At 40.6% G+C, this 19,529-nt stretch overlaps 2 protein-coding genes across 6 annotated transcripts in view; one reads left to right on the forward strand and one right to left on the reverse strand.

The window, feature by feature from the left end:
- The window catches only part of PALLD (palladin, cytoskeletal associated protein), a 324,324-nt gene that overhangs the window by 215,170 nt on the left and 89,625 nt on the right, over nt 1-19,529 (forward strand). The window contains exon 1 of one of the 5 annotated variants that reach the window (XM_075931130.1): nt 17,305-17,650. The exons of the other annotated variants lie outside the window; for them this stretch is intronic. The gene's annotated coding sequence lies outside the window, so the exon portion shown is untranslated. Of the gene's footprint in view, nt 1-17,304; nt 17,651-19,529 lie in introns of those variants that run through there. 5 annotated transcript variants of the gene reach the window in all.
- The window catches only part of CBR4 (carbonyl reductase 4), a 169,949-nt gene continuing 151,042 nt past the window's right edge, over nt 623-19,529 (reverse strand). The window contains exon 7 of the mRNA XM_075931141.1: nt 623-2,452. Coding sequence (XP_075787256.1) covers nt 2,376-2,452 — 77 coding nt within the window. The 3' untranslated portion in view covers nt 623-2,375. The remainder of the gene's footprint in view (nt 2,453-19,529) is intronic.

Consider the following 19,529-nt stretch of genomic DNA (forward strand, 5'->3'; position numbering starts at 1 on the left):
TTCATATGAAACTATTCTTTAGAAGGAGACCTCATAATGTGTAATCTTGTATTGGAATCACCTTCCTTTATAGAACATTGTGGTTTGTAAACATGAGCTTCAGTGAAATAATTTCAGAATTTCATATGTATCAAATAAAGCATTTTGAGATCCTTCTTTTCTGAAGGATGATCAAAGCTATCTTAAAGATTACATTCTTGCTGTGCAATGCAATTCTACACTATAAGATTCTTTTGCTTTCATTTTTGTCCTGCTTGAATAGCTGTTTGCGACTCTGTATGCTTCTCCACAACCTTGAAGACTATCCCAGAAAGAGCTGTATGATGCAAATCCTTTAAGTATACCTGTGCATAAAATGTCTGCATTGCTGTTAAAGTTAGTCAAAGAACAAAATCATTGGGAAGACTGACAGATGGAGCACCCACAAGAAAAAAGTGGGCACTGGGCACCCACTGACAGCCCATTACCAGGCCCTCCTCTTTTCACCGTGGCAGGAGGAGCCAGAGTAACCTGGCAGCCTACTCTGCTCTGTCACCCATCTTCCAAATCACTGCACGGCACTGCACTCCACTTCACAAGCAGAACACAGCAGTCGAGGAAGAGGGTGGTGAGGCAGAGTGGAGCAGGCTGCCAGGTTTCTCTGGCTCTCACCACTGTGGTGAGTGTGGGATGGCCTGACCCCTGTTGTCAGCCCGTGCCAGGCCCTGCAGGTAATCCCTTGGACCCTGCAGATACCATCCATCAGACAGCTGAGGCAGTCACAGGCCTCCCCTCCCCCCAAAAGCTCAGTGCCTGGTAGCTGCCCAAACCATCCTGTGGACAGGATGCCTGGGGCTGGGGCAGAGGAACACTCTATGGCAGATTAGAAATTCAGTGCCTGTGACTGTGAGCAATGTTCTCTCTAATTTTTTTCCATCCATGCATGGAACAAAGTTTGTGCACCAAGGCATGTGCAGATATGCATTACTTGTAAAAAAACAAAAACAAAAAACCAAACATGCTGCCTGCTGTGGGCACTCTGCTAATTAGTTGGACAGCATTGGAATCTCTCCTTAGTGGCTGCCTGAGCTCACAGCTTACGGGGAATACAGAGAGGGGGTGTTTGCCAGTCTCTATATTACATTGTATATATATTGAGGTTGCAAAGCCAAACACTCAAAAGTTAAGAAATGACAAAATTAAGGTCTGAATCTGTCTCTCACACACACATGCTCACACCACATTCCATTCTTCTTCACTGTGTATTTCAGTTGGGTCATGCCTCTTCCACTACCTTGCTGCCTAGACAAAAACAGAGGGAGCATGGCAGCACAGGAAAGACATTCTTTCAGATCTCAGTTCACATGCTTGGCACCTCAGTAGCCTGGAGCAACAATTGCAGGGAAATCCTGCTCAGTCCTTGCAGCTTTGGGCTGTAGTATACCTGTTACAGATGAAACCTTCAGGAAGTTTAGCTGTCAAACTCTTGTGCATGTGATATTTTATAATTTGGCCAAATGATCATGGCAACAGCAAAAGACATTCTCTGTCACCAGGGTGAACACCATAATAAATTTCAAGTAAGCGGGAATTTCTCAACACAGTAGTTCTTTAAAAGAAAAATTAATATGGGCAAAACAATACGTTTCCCTAGTTTTTGTTCACAAAATCAGCTAAACCTTTTTTCCTTAGCCTTTCAAAAGAAAAATCCAGCTGGAAGCGGATACAAGGAATCCAGAATTGTAGTACAGTTAAAATTTGGCAGGATGATAAGCTACTGAAAACATGAGTTTTATAATGGAAGCTGTTAGATAACCATAGCTTTAGGTGGTGCGATATCTTACGGTTTTATAACACCACCCTTTAGCATATTATCTGAGTACCTTTCATATAATTAAATTGTGATAATGAAGTCCATAGTTGATTTTGTGGAGTGTCTGACACTTCGGCTGGTTTTGAACTTTTCTAGAGTTATCACACCCAGAGGAACAGCTGTCTGAAGAAGTTCTAGCCTGTAGACAAGTTATCATATCATGGTGATGGCATCCAAGATACATATAGTATGCAACTCACAATTTAGGGCCCACAGCAATGACTTTCAGTAATTAATGCAGCTGTTGAGTAGGCACCAATTTTAAATGAAAGTTCAAAACTGAATTAAAAGGCAGGAGTGTAGTTTTCAAACTAAGCGAAACCTTCACTGCGTATCCTAAATGATCAGACCTGAGAAGCAATGGTTGGAGATCATTAAATACGTTTAGTAAGTCTGAGTTTTTATAAAGTAGGCATTGGTGGTTGTGATTTGAAAAGGGCCTGCCTTCTGAGGAGTACAATAGCAAACACACAAAGGTCCAGATTGTAGCATTTAGCTGACTTCCATTGGAGGTGGTGTGGAGTCAGGACAGGTCTGCATGTAGTCGTGCCTCCAGAACAGTTGCTCTCCAGAGCACAGCATGAGCTGCTCCTCCTTGAGCTAAAATAATACAAGAAATAAATGGTCAGCACAATTAATTTTTTGACCCTTCAATAATATCTAACCAGAATTATAATTTTCACAACAACCGATGCCAGTTCAGCACATCTGACTTGATCAATAAAGAAGTAAATCATAACTGAAAATGCTGCCAGCCAGTTTGCAGCAACACAGAAAATAGCCACGTTAGGGCTGTTCTTCAGTCTGGCACTCCAAGTGCAGAAGATGGGGGCCTGCAAGAGACCTTAAATACCTTGCCTCGATAGGCTCTTCTTACAAAAACTCCCTAGAGTCACAGATTCACCCACTTTTGGGGAAGCGGGTAGCTAGCACCAGAAAGGAAGCACTTGGACTTCTTTCAGGGGGGTACCCCCAAGCTTCTTTATCACAAGAAAGCTTGGGGGGAAAAAAAGGAAACAGACTGCAGTCTCTGGTAGCTGATCTCTTAGTCTGAGGCATATGCGCACACGCACACACACACCCAGCCTTCTTCCCCCCTCCCCCCCCCCCCGTTTCTTTCCAGGATACAAGATTCAAATCATCGCCTTAAAAAGGAGTGATTTTATTAACAAAACAAACAAGATATACTTGATGAAGCATAATTAGTTGCTAGGTGTTACAGAGCAACTGAGTAAAACAAATTAAAACACAGAGAACTTCTCTGGGTGTGCTCTTCCATAGTGAATGGGGGAGGGAAGGCATAGATTCACACAGAGAAGTCTAACAAAGACAGATACCCTGATTGTGACTAAATAAACTTTTTCCCTTCGATCATGACCCGTGCTGATCCATACTTCAAGGCTCAGTTCACTCCGATGTCCAATATTTCTCATAGACATGGTAATTCTGGCTACTGCATCGGCTCCCTCCAGCCCTTAACTTAGACACAAAGGAAGAGCAGACCAGGTATCTATATCCAATTCATATTTCAGCACTGTATCTCCATTGGTGGTTCTGACCCACTGCCAACACCCTTGCAAGCTACCTTTAGTCATTGAGTGCTGGCCAGCACTCTTCCTGTCCACCACAAGCCTCAAGATAGTTATGTAAATGTACTTTAACATTTCCCAGTTTTAAATGTAAACAAAGTTTGTTACAAGGATGAATTAATATTGGACCCCAAGGGTTACTGTTTTCAATGTTGCCCCTTGAATTACACATCAGAAAGTTTAGGGATAGATTTGGTGCTGCAGTCACTGTTGCATATGACGTATCTAAATGCTCTCCCGCACTCCAGAGCAGGGAAAGATGGATAGGCTTGCCAGAAAATAATCAACCTCATAGGGTTTATGCTACCATGTCACAATGGTAACATAGGTGACATCAGAAAACGGTGACATTCTATAGAACCTTGTAGAAGGTCTGAAAGAGCACTTTAGTGTTCGTGTGACTTGTGCCTTATGCAAACATAAAGTGTCTGAAGAGACAGTCACTGAAAGCGCCAGTCTTCCTATGTGTTTTAGGATATAAAACAGACCAAAATAATGAAGCTTTTTTTTTCCAAGCCAAAACTTTGGCACTGGAGTTCATATTGGGCCTTTCCCAAGAAGGCTGGCACCCTCCCCCACATCTGTTTAGCATATTAGTTACAGCTTGTTTCAAGCTATTTCTCATGTGCTCTCCTGAAAATATAAATAGAACACAGAATCATTGCCCACCAGTTCCAATTTTTAAGACTGTTCTAAATCCCACTGTGGTATCCTAGCTGCAGCAGATTACTTTTTGAAGCTGCTTCCAACCATTGAGGGAAAGTGGACCAGGATCCTCAAAGGTTTTTAGTCTCCTAACTTTCGTTGATTTCAGCGGTTAGGATTGTGAACATCTTTGAAGTTCTGTGCCCTGGTTCCTAAAAGGTTTTAAAAGTAGTTGTAGTTTGCTGGCCTCTGATACCTGGGAATCTACACAGTGGATGGAGCTTAGTTTTTTGGCATGCATCATATCCATTTTTGAACTTTCAGAGTGCCAATCACGTGTTAAGTTTTGACCCTCAGTAGCCAAGATAAAAATCCTTACCTGTACAGAGGAAGAAAATCTCACTAACATAGTTGAAATTAGAAGATAGTTTTGGAAAAAGCACATTAGAACATTCATTCAGTCTTATAAATGCCAGATTATTATGTATGCTATTTTTATTAATGTTTTTTTCATTCTAGCTTTAAATGTTTGAAACCATGCAGCTCCCACTACTATTTTAGGCACATTATTCCACAAAAGCACATGGTTTTCACTCAAACACATAGGAATAGTGTTCCTCATGTAGTTTTGTACTCTGAAAGCCATAGTTTCAGATTAAATCAGAATTTTTGAAAAAGTAAATTGATCCATACCACTGCATTGTTATTAACCAAACAGAGATTGTTTGTAATCATACCAATATAGATATTTCCTGGTAACCTTAGGGTAGTAAGAAAGTATCTTTTTGATTAAACAGCATGGGTATGTCTACACTACCACCCTAGTTCAAACTAGGGTGGTTAATGTAGAAAACCGAAGTTGCAAATGAAGCCCGGGATTTGAATTTCCCGGGCTTCATTTGCAACTTCGGTTGCCTACATAAACCACCCTAGTTCGAACTAGGGTGGTAGTGTAGACATACCCATGTGATGTTTCCTTTGTACTCCAGTTATGTGTCACAAGTGGATTCTAATGAATTCCATGGAGAAATTTTTTTTTAAATGGCATGACATTTATTTGGGACTAAAATTCTTTTCCCCACTATCATACCTAATTGTACAAAACTTGACTAAATATGCAGACATATGATTATAAAGTCTATTCTGTCCTTTTCCCATCCATAGTGCTAAACATTTGGTACCAGTGCTCTGGATTAGGTGGACAGGACCTAATTTGGCCCTTCTGTTTAATAAGATGATCCATCTTGGCAACATAAATTAGACTATTCCTTTAGAACCTGTTACTTATTAACCACACATCTCTAGGCCATAAAGCCTGACTTAAGCGGCAGACTATGAACACATTGATGTGGATGTCCTCAGGCATATTTCACAGTATTCGGTTTAGTTTCCTGAGGATAGCATTTCAAATGTTGAACTGGTGTGATATAGCCCTTAAAGCCTTGGAGTAATACATTGCTAGTTTTTTTTTCTGTCTAATAACACCTTCGGAGTTAATTTCAATCTGAAAATAAGTGGTTACTGTTTAGTTTTGACTTAAACATATAAGAATAGTGTTGCTATTATAATTATATATTATGATAGTGTTGTAGTGTAGAGGGGGAATTTGAAGGAGGTAGTGTGTTGGATTACATTGAATGTTTACAGATTGGTAGTTCTACCCATGCAATGAGGTAAGAAGTTGGCCTTGAGAGGTAAAGCTGTTTATTTGCCAACACATGTGAAATTGTTTAAATCTAGCTACAACCATAGGATGAACAATTAGAGCATTAATGGAAAATGCATATCTAGAAATAGTTCTGGCTCCACTATGGTCAGATAGAGGGTCTTAATTTGTTTCTCCAATCCAGCTGCTGTATGGTGGTTTTTCTGACTTCTGAGAGATCATCCTCATCTCTGTAATAAAAGTAGATAGTCCATATGGAGATCATTGCAAGCTCCTGATTTAGCCATTTAGACAAACACAGAGGGTCCATTCTGTTCCAGGTGGGTTGAACTACCATTGGGAGACAATTCCAATAAAGGCAAACTAAATTTTTTTGGTCTTGAATGGCATTGAAACTCTTTACATCAGGTCTGACTTAGGCCCTTCGATTTCATACAATCAGGCCACCCATCAAACATAGTTGAGCCAGGTAGCTCTATACCCCTGCAATCTCTGAGGCAGAACAGCAGTATATGGTGATTGAACATATTAAATGTATCATGAGAGCAGTATGCATTTCCTTTCTCTCTGTGGACTGAAGATCTCCTACCAAAGCAGCTAGTTCTGTCTCAATGCAATATGCCATATTAAAGCTTGATGAGGAGGGGACAACAAGAAATATGATTTCCAGTGAAGTCTGTGATTTTCTGGGAGGGGATACTGTTTTTAAAGCCTCCCCAGTAGCACTTTCTCCGGGCAGAAATTACTTGATGTCTTGAAGGGAGAGGGGAATAGCAGAAAGCTATTGATTTACTTTAACATGTGCAGCCTTGAAGCATAACAGCAAAATATAGTGCAATATCTCAAAGTTGAAAGGATGCCCCTTCTGTCCTATGGATATCCATTATGAGGTCAGTTATTCCATTCAGCCAAATGACATGGAGCAGACAGTGAAGTGTCCACAGAATCAGCAATGAGGTATTTATTTGCCAGCACTCTGAACACCTGGTTGAGGTGATGGAAATCTACTAAAAGTAGAGTAGTGCTGCTACTGCGCTAGCCTTTTCAGATGATATGAGTAATAAATATATCCCACTTTCTCAACTTCTATTTAAATTACTTAATTGACAATAAGGTGTCATTATGTAAAATTACTGAAGTGTACTTTGTGTGAATTTGGCTAGCTCTTTGGTGAATTGTGCCATTCCACATAAAAGAAAGTTCTTCATCACACAGCTCACAGTCAGCTCCTTGCCTGAGGAGGTTGTAAAGGCTAGGACTATAACAGGGTTTAAAATAGAACTAAATAAATTCATGGAGGTTAAGTCCATTAATGGCTATTAGCCAGGATGGATAAGGAATGGTGTTCCTAGCCTCTGTTTGTCAGAGGGTGGAGATAATGGCAAGAGCGAGATTGCTAGATCATTACCTATTCGGTGCATTCCCTCTGGGGCAGCTGGCATTGACCACTGTCGGCAGACAGGATACTGGCCTGGATGGACCTTTGGTCTGACCCAATATGACTGTTCTTATGTTCACATTTTGGTGTTTCTGTGTGTTTCTGTACTTGCTCTGGGCATTGTATTTGTCACTTAAATTTGTTTTTAAAAAATGGTTTAAAAAGGGAAAACTTAAAGGCATAGATTTGTTTTTGTAAACATACATGTGACTAGATAAATACGGGTATGTTGTCAGTCATAACCTTATTTTATTTTTTTTCCACAAGATTTTAAATGTTTTTTCTTCCTGGGGAGGGAAAACATTAAGGGTTCATCTACACTGCATGCTTATTTTAAAAAAAGCTATTTTGGATTTTTTTTCTGAAATAGCTTATTTTGAAATAGCACATCTACAGTACAGGACTCAAAATTAGTCCAAGGCAGGCTTTCCTAATGTGGACATACTCCCTCAATTTAGATCCCCAGGAGGCACTGGGGAGTAATTACTTTGAATGGCCCTGGAGAGAAGCTATTTTGAAATAGCAGCAGTGGAGAGTCCACACTACTGCTATTCCAAAATAACTATTTTGGAATAAGCATTATTCCTCATGGAATGAGGTTTACAGATTTCAAAATAAGCCATCCACTATTTCAAAATTATTTTGAAATAACAGAATTACTGTGTAGACATACTCATTGTTATTTTGAAATAACGGCCATTATTTCGAAATAAACTGTGCTGTGTAGAGGCACCCTAACAGCATATACGTAGGCTATGCAAAGTATGGTTCAGTTAATGTATTTCTTAAAAAACTAATCCTGTCGTTTCCTCTTACTTAATATTGAGTACGTAAAAATATTTTATGCCACTGATAGAAATGTGCAGGTGATGTAAAATCATAGGAATGGATTCTCAGCACAAAGTACAGGGAGTAGTTGAGGAGTGGCGAGGAAAACTGATTTTAAGTCTTCATTCTACCTACCCAAAGTTTGCGTTGGTAGGGGCTGCTCAGCTTGCACTGGCAGGGAGGAGCTCAAATAAGCACCAGTTTCACAGGTCAAAACTGAGTGCCATGTTACCTGATCCAATTCTATTTCCTTGTCCCCCTGTGTTTCTCTGCTTCCCTTCTGCCCCAGATATTCCTCTTCTTCAGGGGATTCTCATGATGAAATAACCCTCACAAGCCCTTTTTAGTCTGAGCTAAGACCTTTAGTTCAGTTTTTGCAAAGGAATCTTAATGAGGACTAAGGATGTGCCCACACATACTTCTTAAATATTGTTTTGCCCTTTGGTCTTTACTATATCCTTGAAAATATGGCCTTTAGTCAAAACTTTCCTTCATTCCATTGCAGAGCATTGTTATCTACCAACTAGAATCTACAAAGTGCTGTCATTCAGAGTTCTGTTTAGTAAGATGTTTACCAGTTGTGAAACTTTGTGTAACAGAAGGCATTTCCTTCTGAGGAATCACAGTTCTTCAAGAATTTCCCCAGCCAATTAGAGATACCTTCCAAGATCATATTAATTTGGTTGGTTTGTTTCAACTTTTATTGCAGAATCACATACATTCTGCTTAAAATACTATTCTTTTCGCCTTTGAAAATAAAATAGAGTTCCTCTGCCTGTATTTGAAGAATGGTAGTTCAAAAAGGCCCATAAACCTTAATCCTATACTCAGAGAAAATTAAACTAAAAGATTGGAAGGGAAATGATGGAACCAGAAAGACACATTTATCTACATTCTCTTGGTTGCTGTTGCTGTGCTCTACATTTTCATGTTAAGTTAGCATGTCAGTTCTTACCGTGTTTTATACCAGTCTTCTGAGTACTTAGCATGCTACTAGCACTATATAAGTAATAAGCAATAATAATATATAGGAAATACTTTGACAGATTATTTGCTCCAGCAGCTGACAGTAAAGGATTATTCCTTACAGTATACTTTCTAGAGCTTTGTCTAGTCTTGTGTGTCACTGGTCTAGTGGAACAGCTTGGCCACTGTATTTTCTTCCTGAGATAGGTAATATTATTAGGAAATTGGTTTTTTTGCTCAGACAAGAAGTAAAATCCTAAAATGATTCACTATCAACTTAAATGTCTGATTCGTTTCTGTTCTAGAGTATAATAAAAAAAATTCAGGAAAATGTTTATTTTGAGGGGCTCTTTTAAACATATAGAACATAATTTCTTTGTCATTTAGTCTTTAATTCTCATCCAGTACTACAGAACGTTAAAAATACAGTTTATACTAACCACTAAGTATTATGTGTTTGCACATTGAAAAAAGTACAAAGCTAAATTGAAAACAACTGAAGAATGAATTGATCTCAAACTGAGTTGCAATGAGGCTTAAAAAATGTTCTGTAGCAATCTGATTCTCTAGTTTCAGAGCTAATAAAATATTTCTGCGAAATCCCTGTTTTATGCTGACTTCAGTGTCTGCAGCAGAGCAAAGTTTCCAAACAGCTGAAAACTCCCTCTTGCCTTGATGATTTCCAAAAGGAAAGGTACTCCTTAAATGGGCATAACTAATGTGTGATTGGTTAGTGAACTACAAAGGAGGCTGAGTCAGGGTGACCTGCTGAAGTCAGACTGTCTATAGAAATGGGGGGAGGGCATAGGGCTAGAGGGAGGCGTGCAGTTTTACCAGAATGTTTGAACAAGACAAAGAACAGCTCCAGCAACCAAATAAGGAAGTTCGAGTTGGAGTGTTTCAGAATACAAGCTTTTGGGAGATTTTAGGAAAGCTGGGGGAAGGAATGAGTACTTGTACAGCAATCCACTTTCTTTTTGTAATGGCTGGTATGATAAATATGGAGAATTATGCACACAAGGAAATGTTTATTCTTCTTTAAACCTATGTCAGCAAAACTGAAGCTAGATTTGCCCCTTTTTCTCATTGTTCTGAAAGCTTTTTGTAGATCTGTGCTTTAAAAAGAGTGATCATAGACATAATAGTCTAATAGCCTGATTAAAAATGGTTTCTTCCTTTGCACTCAAAGGCCATAATTAAATTGCAAGCACTATGCAAATTTGTGGCACATCCTAATAGAAAGTTCACAAAAAGAACAAGCCAAACTGAATTAATATAGGAAGTATGTAGATTTTATTGAAAAATTGTTTCTTCTTTTGGGAGGATAGGGGAAGTATTGTAGTGGGGAGGACAGTAGGACTGTAAGCCTCAATACCGTCTAATAATCATATCCAAACTCCCGAAAAATCCTGGTAGAAATCTGCTCTTATTATCAAATTGATGAGAGAATGTTCCTTGATTTCAGAAACTGGCTTTAGCTGCAAATTTGGTCTCGTATGTACATTTCACATGCATCCCAATCCAACACTAAAGGACATTTGGCTCCAAGCTTTTGATTTGGGCTTACTCTGGTATCTGTGAAAAAAACTTAAAATATATTGATTTGGGAAATAGGTACTATCAGTGACAAAGATACAGAACACTCTTCCCCCACCTCTTTAGGGCTGCTAAGGCTATATAAGCTTTTTATGCAGATGGAGGAGGAGCTGCAATCCAGAATGAGGGCTGGAAGTTGGAACACAGAAAAAACGAAATGGTTGTAGACACAAATATGAGCAACAGTAATATTTAACTGCAATGTGATCTGTGAATTTTGGTTCTAGTTCCAAAACGTTTGCACAGGACGTTTAACATCTCATCCTCATTTATCATAAATAGTTAAAGGCACTCTGGGCTTAACATTCTGAGGAAAGATAAGAACTTATTCCTGTATCATTTAAATATTGTGAATAGATCAGCTCATGGACTGTTACTGGGAAGCATTTTCAAGTCTGAGGGAGTGAAAGGAGAGGGGCGGGATAGAGTGAAGACTGACTCAGAAGGCCAGTTGTCTGTGTAGAGGTGGAGAATCTTTTTGGGGTGGGGGCCACTGACCCATTGAAAAATCAAGAGTCACATACAAATTAGAAACAACCAAATAAAAAACCTTCTAAAACTTCACTGAGAAGCAGAAAAGACTCCCCATATTCCCTTTACACGCCAGTGTCCAAGGGGATTCAGACTAATCGGTTTTGTGTGCTCCACTCCCATGGAGGGGTAGCTGGAGTGCCAACAAGGGGTCCCCAGTGCTGGGGAGAGAGCCCTGAGGCTCGGGGTCTAAATCCAGGCAAGCCAGGGGCCGCATCAGGTCACCGGGCCTTAGGTTCCTCACCCCAGTGTAGTCCCTAACAAGGCTCACTGTAATTTACCCAGCAGCTGTCATTTATCAAAATGTGACTTGGGAAGCTCTAATGTGAATAGCATTACAGTACCAGTGGTGTCAAGAGAGAGAGAGAGAGGAATATGGGCAGGGATGGATTAGCACCAGGAATTGCTAGCTGCGTTAACATCTTAGGCAAATCACCTAACAGTTTACCCATCTAAAATTAACTATGCTTTTCTGGCTTAGAGTGGTGTTGGAAAGCTGCATCACTGTGTGCTTCAAGTTCCATTGCTGAAGATCACTACTCAAACTTTATTATTACAGACCAACATGAAAGAACCAACAATATAAAGCAGGGGCGCTCAGCCGTTTCAAACTATTGTACCCCTTTCAAAAGTCTAATTTGTCTGGTGTACCTCACGTTTCACCTCCCTTTAAAAGTTACTTGCTTACAGAATAGGACATAAAAATATGAGTGTCAAAAAACGCTATTTCTGAAAAATTGCTTACTTTCTCATGTTCACCATATAAGTATAAAATAAGTCAATTGTAATATAAATATTATACTTACATTTCAGTGTACCTTATATAGAGCAGTATAAACATATTATACTTACATTTCAGTGTACCTTATATAGAGCAGTATAAACAAGTCATTGTATGAAATTCTAGTCTGTACTAACTGAGAGAGTTTTGTATGCAACCTGTTGTGAAACTATGTAGTTATCTAAATGAGTTGATGTACCCCCTACAAGACCTCTATGTACCCCCAAGGATGAGCAAATCCCTGGTTGGCAGCCACTGGTATAAAGGACACTCTTGAAGGCAATCAGAGTAAGTCATAACAAGACATGTTACTCTTTTTTCAGGTTACTTCTGTTGTCCATTAAAGCCCTATAGGAACCTCCACGTTTCACAATAGGTGACCTTAAGTTCTATTAAGAATAAATTTGAATTAAAATATATCTTCTGGATAGGTTAATTAGAGCAAAAGACAAAGCTATTTGTTGCAAGTCACTGCTTAGGAGGAAGTAGGACAGGAGGTAAGTACAAGGAGACCTTTTCTTTGGCTAATTAGGGAATGCAGGTTGCTAAACAAATTAAGGGCAAGTATCAATTTCCTGACATGCTGACTGGAGCAGAAAAATTTAATTCAGTTGCTTTTATAACTATATTCTCATACAGTCATCTATTATATTTAAGGGAGTTTGTCTGCATGTCTGTTTGTCTGTTCAAAAACTTCTCCTAACTGGTAAAAGCCAGGACCAAATTCGATTTACAGCTCCCTCTTGACATAACTTAAAGCAAGCTAGAGCTTTAAAGCTTTGGTTGTGCCAGGATGTTCCGAAAGAGGGGGTTTTTCTGCATTTGGCCCCATATAACCCAAATGTTGGAAAAGCCTCTTTCGGAAGAAAAGCGGAAAAAGATACGCAAATTGCAGTTCACAATTTGTGTATCTTTTTCTGACTTTTCTTTACAGTGTAGACATAGCCTGAGAGATGAATAGAAGCAGAGTTGGAGAGAGAAAGGAACAATGTAGAGGAACACATATATAACAACTTACTGTGTAAGTTATTATATAAACTTCTTAGGTTTAAAATTCAGATCTTTAGCACCAAAACATAGGCCTATACCCCTGAGGTAATGGAGAATTCTTTTTTCTCTATAAGTAAGATGCACAGCAGCATAGCTTCACAGATGATTAATCTACCCCCCCTCCCACCCCCATGGAGCCCTGAGCCTCTGATTGGGTGGGGCTGATTAATCACCTTTGAATCTGTGCTGCCCTGCAGCTTAGAGGGAACACTGCTGGTAACTGTAGTGGACCCTTCTCCTGTTTAAATTAGTTCTCCCCTTTCCTCCCGCCCTCCCCATCATCAGGCCTGCCCATTCTCCTTCCACTTGGAATAATGTGTGCAACATCTTCATGAGGAAAAGATGTGTGGTTTTCTCCCTTTTAATTCCTCTCCTGATGCAGGAGTGGGCAATAATTGATGCAGGAGGGCCACTTCACAAATTTTGGTAAGTCATCACCTGCTACACATTTCTACTATATTAATGGAGGAGCTGTGGTGTCTGGGCACTGGATGGAGCTCTGGGCTGGTGCAGAGTGTTGGGGTGCAGGAGAGCGTGTAGGCTGTGGCAGGGAGTTGGTGCAAGAGATGCTTCCGACATGGGACAGGGGGTTGGGTGCGGGAGAGGGTGCAAAGTGCAGGCTCTGGGTGGAAAGGATTACTCTCAGGCAGCCTGCCTGCCATAACTCCATACATCATGGCTCCACACTGCTCCCAGAAGTGGATGGCTGCTGATGCCGTGTCTCTGCCTGCCCCTTGTGGAGAGAAGGGCAGCGGGTCTCTGTGCGCTGTCCGTGCTTGCAACCTGGAAAGTGGCCAAAGGGAGCTATGAAAATGGTGCTGAGTGTGGGGGGCAGTGCACAAAACCACCTCCACACTGCTAGGGACATGTAGAGGCATGCCAGCAGCAGCTGGCAGCTTCTGGTAGCAGCATGGGGCAATAGCAAGCAGCCAGCCTGCTTGTGCATCCTGCTGTGTTGTTAGACTTTTAGTAGCCTGGAGATTGTGAGCAGAAAGCCAAAGGCTGCAGCAGGCAGCTCTGGAGCTGCAGGTTGCCAGCCCCTGTAAATTGCTTGGGGTCATGTCAAGCTGAATGGAAATGTTAAATGGGCTGTGTCCAGCCTGCAGGACTTGTTTTACCCACCTCTGTGCTAGCCACTCACTCCACACTCATCCCTCACAAACAGGGGTGGATTGAACCCAAGGTTATACACATTTCTAAGTATGCCTCTGGTACCTTCTCTTCCATAGTCTCTTTATAATCAAAAGTCAGTGTCATAGCAAGTCTAATTATATCATTTATAGTAGCTCTATAACCAAAAGACTTTCTGAGATCAAAAAAGTGAAATAAATAACATTATTGTGTAGAACGCTTGTATGTCCTGTCACTGTGTAAATACTTCCGTTAGTGTGATAGCTTAATCCAAAGCAACTTACTTTAAGGGTGACTATCAGTCTATTTTTCTAAAGCTGTATCTGTTACTTAAGCAAAAGCAATTTTCTTTTCTTTGTGTTACACAATTTAAACTATTTTCGTAGTTTGAAAAAAAATCTCTTGCTGTTATTGATCTGTTTTGATTACTTTTTATTTTATTGCATTGGTGGAGCATGAACTGGAAATCATACTTGGCTTTCAAATACTGGAGATGGTTGGCTTCCCGTCATTGTAAAGTACATATGCTACATTAGGTGCAATATAAATGAGAAATTTAAATTATTTGTCTTTCAGGGTGTTGATTTATTCTCTAGAAACTTCTTTGTAAATAATTAGTTAAATTAGTTATTGTGAACTTCACCAATATGAAATAATTCAGAATAAAACATATTCTGTAGACCACTTTCATCGTCTCCCAAAAGCGGGAGCAGCTGATTGGAACTTACAATACAGGTATACTGCTCGAATCATCTCTCATGAGATCATGCTCTGAATTCCAAGTGGCGCTCTAATTCAAATGCATTTCAGTATTAAATGTGTGGTGTTCCTCTCCTCATTTGTCATTGTTCCAAGCTCTCAAAAATTGGCAAATGAAGTATGGGAGGGGGAATCGATTCTGATTAATTGGGGAAAGGTTTACGTTTTGCAGTTGCTGGCATTGAAGTCCTCATTCTGATCCGCTTACAGTAGTAATGCAAATAATGTTTATTTCCTTTGGGAGATAACTGAATTGAGAGCTTGGTATCATTATGATACTAATTAGGGTGATCATGGTCCTCTAAGCTGGATACAGATATAGATAAAACTATTCTATATTCAAGTGAATTCAATGGCAATCAATCAGAACTATGCAGTACAAACAATCAAATTTATATCAAGAAATACTGTGTAGTTGGAGACTTGTTATTTACCTTCTCTTTAAAGTTTTGGTGTTCACATGAGGAGAAATGACACAACTCCCATACATCTTACGCACATGGGGGTGCCCAACCAACCTGATCCTCCCTGCCCAGTGTTATCCTCCCTTTATGCTTGGCTTGGGCCACTAGGATGGACTCTAGTACCTGGTACTGCATTTTCTGAAGGCAACACATGGAGGGGGGCCATGCATGGTCATATGCTCTCACTCCCCAAATTTTTGGCAGGGTTCACACCAGAATGGAATCATCATCAGCCTTTCAGCCCTATGCATGAGGGAAGGGACGGAAACCGCTTACAGCCAAAGGGCATTGGGAGGGATGACCTGGCCCGTGTCTTTGCAGAGCTCATTTCTCTCTCTCCCCTTCCATCCCAGCCCTGCTCCTCTGTGGTGGGACTGGAAGCAGCTTGTCCCTTCCTGCCCACACAGTATCAAACTGCAGCTCACATCCCCAGGCTACTGCTGGCTACAGACATAATATAACTGCCTCCAGGTCCCTGGGCTATCAGTGTGGGGAGGAAGGGCTTAATACCTAACGATGCATTGTGCACCAGGGCCCAGGAAATCTGACTGCAGGCCACTGATGAGGCTCTGCAACAAGGGAGGGTGTACCCTTTGGGCAGGCCTTAGGATGAGGGGAGAAGTGGGTGAAAAGCACACTAAGCCTCTGTCCAGGGTCAGTGTATGGCTTAGCTCTTCCTGGCTAGCACCCTGGTCTGGAGGGCCTTGGGCTTTCCTGGGGTGCCAGCTCAGCTAGAGGAAGCTGGTCAGGCTGTAGGTGAATTGAGCGCTCTGACCAGGAGCTAGTTCTCCACACACTGCTGGGAGGGGGATTTGTCCTATATGGAGGCTGGGGGAGGAGGATGGTGAAAGGCTGATGGTGAGCAGCAGAGGTGACACATTACCAGCTGGCATCTGCCTGCACTCACCAGTCACCACAGTGTAGCCAGTGCCAGCCAGACATGGGGCTTGGGTTGAAAGCCAGCATGCGGTGGCATGTGCTGATGGTCCAGCAGGGAGAGAGGTTAGCCCCACACACTACAGCTTTGCCCACCACCAGCCTTACACACCCAGGCCCGTAGTCAGCTATCGCTCTCCTCTACCTCCACACACCAGCAGTGAGTAGAGATCCAGTCAACAGCAGGATCAGCCTATACTGATAAGGAGGAGGCAGAAAATATGGAACAGTTTGCCCATTTAAAAGAAAAAAAAAGTTGGGCACCTGCAGACAGGCTCACCTGATAGAGAGGCAGCAGTGCAAAGCCGTGAGAGAGGCAGGCTGGAGCCAATACACACAGGAAGCCAGCTTTCAAGCCAGCTCCCTGCACTTATTTGCTCCTGTGGACCTGCAGGACTGTCTCTTTAAACATTGGACATCTGGGAACCCTAAACAAGGCACAATAGGACATTTATGAAACATGTGGCAAAGGCACCTAATAGGACAGTATAAATGTTCTGAAGAGAGCCACTAATTTAATCCTAATCTGAAAAGTTCATAACACTGTAGGTTGGAATACTGCTCAATTCCAAGGGATAAGTATAAACACTATTTAAAACAAAAAAATACCCCCCCCCCAAAAAAAAAACAACCATTAAGCATAACCTCCCCCCCGACATTCTGCATTTTCATTAAAATACACAAAGGTGCTACTGTGTTCTGCCCTTGTGCACTATATGGATGAAAGTGATGTGGCAAGCCAGGAAATGTAAACAACCTGTGTGTGTATGCAGGAAGGTTAACCCCAGCTCCAGTGAAAAACTTTCTAATTGCTGCCATTTCAGTAATACGTTAATTTCATACTACCTAGGCTGTTTCCTTTCCTCTCATATGCAGCTTGTTCTTGATTTATTAGAGATGTCTGCACGGTTTCCAGTGGAAAGAGATGCAAATGTATTTGAAAAAGTAGGTATTGCTGTGCCATTGTAATGTGCAGCTAAAGATTTTTGGGGTAAAACTTTTTTAAAAAATCAAACCCTTGGAGCTCTAAGGAGAAACTAATTTAAATCTAAGCAGACTGTTCTGATTCTGAAGAATGCCCTGAAAAGTGAAGGTGACAAACCATAGGAGGAAAACACCAACTTCACTGCTGTTTTCAGAAATATGGTAACGCTTTCTCTTTTACTAAGCACATTGAGGGATTTTCAGTAACTCCGGAGGACTCTTATTATGAAGTTCTTAGAGCTAGAAAGTTTTAGTGAAGAATCACTGAGTCATGAAGTTGGTGTTCTCTTCTCTGACTAATCTGTATATATTATTGAGTACCTGCTAGACTCCCCTTCAGTCCCAAAGTGCTGGCTTTACTGCTACATCGTATCTTCCTGTCTCTCTATCTGAAAAAGTTATCCGCTGGCACTGTGATAATAGGCATTGAAAAGGTAAGGTGAGCCAGTGCTGTTTATGTATACTGTGTGCTTTGGTATTTCCATGACTAAAATACAACAGAATGATGGAGAATGAAAGGTAAGAGCAATCAAAGACTTTCTATAATGTGACTGTGTTGATTGTAGCTCTTGCAAGTAGGTTTTTAAAATTAATATTTATTATCTCTTTTACAGTGTTAGCCACTTTTTCTATGATTGCAACCAAACTTAGAAATGCACTTTATTTGCAGTCTTTGGCATTAGATTCATTTTTTTTAGTGTGTTGGGGATGCTAATGCTGCAGCAGCAGCAGCAGTGAGGTGTGTGTTTTTGTGTCAACTTAATCTATTGTTAGTAGAGGTGTAAAATAGTGAGGACCCTTAGCCCCCAGTTACAGTCTTCTTTTGTTGGAGGTTTCTCTCAATTTAATGAAAGAACCCTGGAATAAAGCAGAGTTAGCCACAGGCAAGAGACTCCAGATATTTTAGAAAACTTATCACTGACTCAAAATGTTATGGTTTGTTACCTAATCAGAAATTTTGTATGCATCTTGGAGTCTGTGCTGTATGCAAAATGCATGTGGATTCCCATCATTTATATATTCTCTTGCTGTTAGTTTATTTTTGTAAATGTTTATAAATTGAGTGTTGAAAAGAATGTCATGGTGTTACCTAATAACTTTGTCATTTACACAGCAACTGCTTTTGGTGCTGCTTGAATTTTACTTTTTAATAATGTGCAGTGGACATTTTGATTGTGAAGACAAAAATACATGAAAGTTTCCTGGCAGCAGGCAAGTAATTAGAAAGGATGCTGGGAAAAGTAAGACTTGCCTTGCCTATAATGATGTGTTTATAGAAACTTGGAAAGCGGAGATATGCATTGGCTATCAAGGAGAAACCAATGTCTGCTGCTGGAATATTTGGAACAATGTTAGATTAAGGAACATCATGCTGCAGAGCTCACATCTAAAAAAGGAATGGACACATCACATTTTATTGGCCACTGAAGTCCAGAAGCCATTCTTCTCAATATTTTGTGGGTTGTACTGAACTGTGACCACTGGTTTACAAGGGCACATTATGCTATTTGAACTATGGTGTACTGGTTCAGCTGTCACCTGGAAAGCATTGTGTTTATGGTCTGTGCACATCATACTGCACGGACGGTCCAGTGTGACGTGTCTGTCTCTTTAAATATAAATAATAGTTTTGCTCTAATTGGAGCCCCAGTAATCTCCAGGAACTCAGACCTAGTCTATGATTCACTATACAAATAGCAGACATGAATGGAGCATGTATAGCTGATAACATGGGGAACAGACTAACCATAGCAAGTTCCGTGGCTCTGTCAGCTTGATTGAGCCATACAGTGTCCTTAACCTAATGTGAACCATGGGAATCAGGATTTTCTTCTCACAAGTTTTTAGCTCACTTTTTCAAAGTAAGATTTTGTCACTTTCTGCATTTGGTTGGACAAGGAATACTTCAAGAATTGCCTTTGACATGGTATTTCAATGCTTGTCCTCTTTGCTTGAACTAAAAGCTCCAGTAGTGGGCTGATAAGAGACCAGAACAGGGTAGCTGGGGTATGTGTTCCCTAGGAAATGCTCAGTTTAAGTTTGATTGGAAGAATAGGCTCTTGTTTTGTTCAACCATTTAATCTAGTTTGATTATAGTGGACCAGTAGTGTTTTAAAATGGACTTCACTACGACTGGGAATTAGGCAGGCAGCCTTAGCAACCAATTTATAATAGCTGTAGTAAATTTTATGAAGATATGTTATATATTCACTTTCCTGGTGATCAGCAAAGTACTCTACGCTAAATGTGAACTTATACACTACTTCCTAGTTGCTTTGTTTTTGTGCTAATATACAGGAGTGCAGTTGCTGT

The sequence above is a fragment of the Pelodiscus sinensis genome, chromosome 5 (genome assembly GCF_049634645.1).
Source record: "Pelodiscus sinensis isolate JC-2024 chromosome 5, ASM4963464v1, whole genome shotgun sequence".
NCBI lineage: Eukaryota > Metazoa > Chordata > Testudines > Trionychidae > Pelodiscus > Pelodiscus sinensis.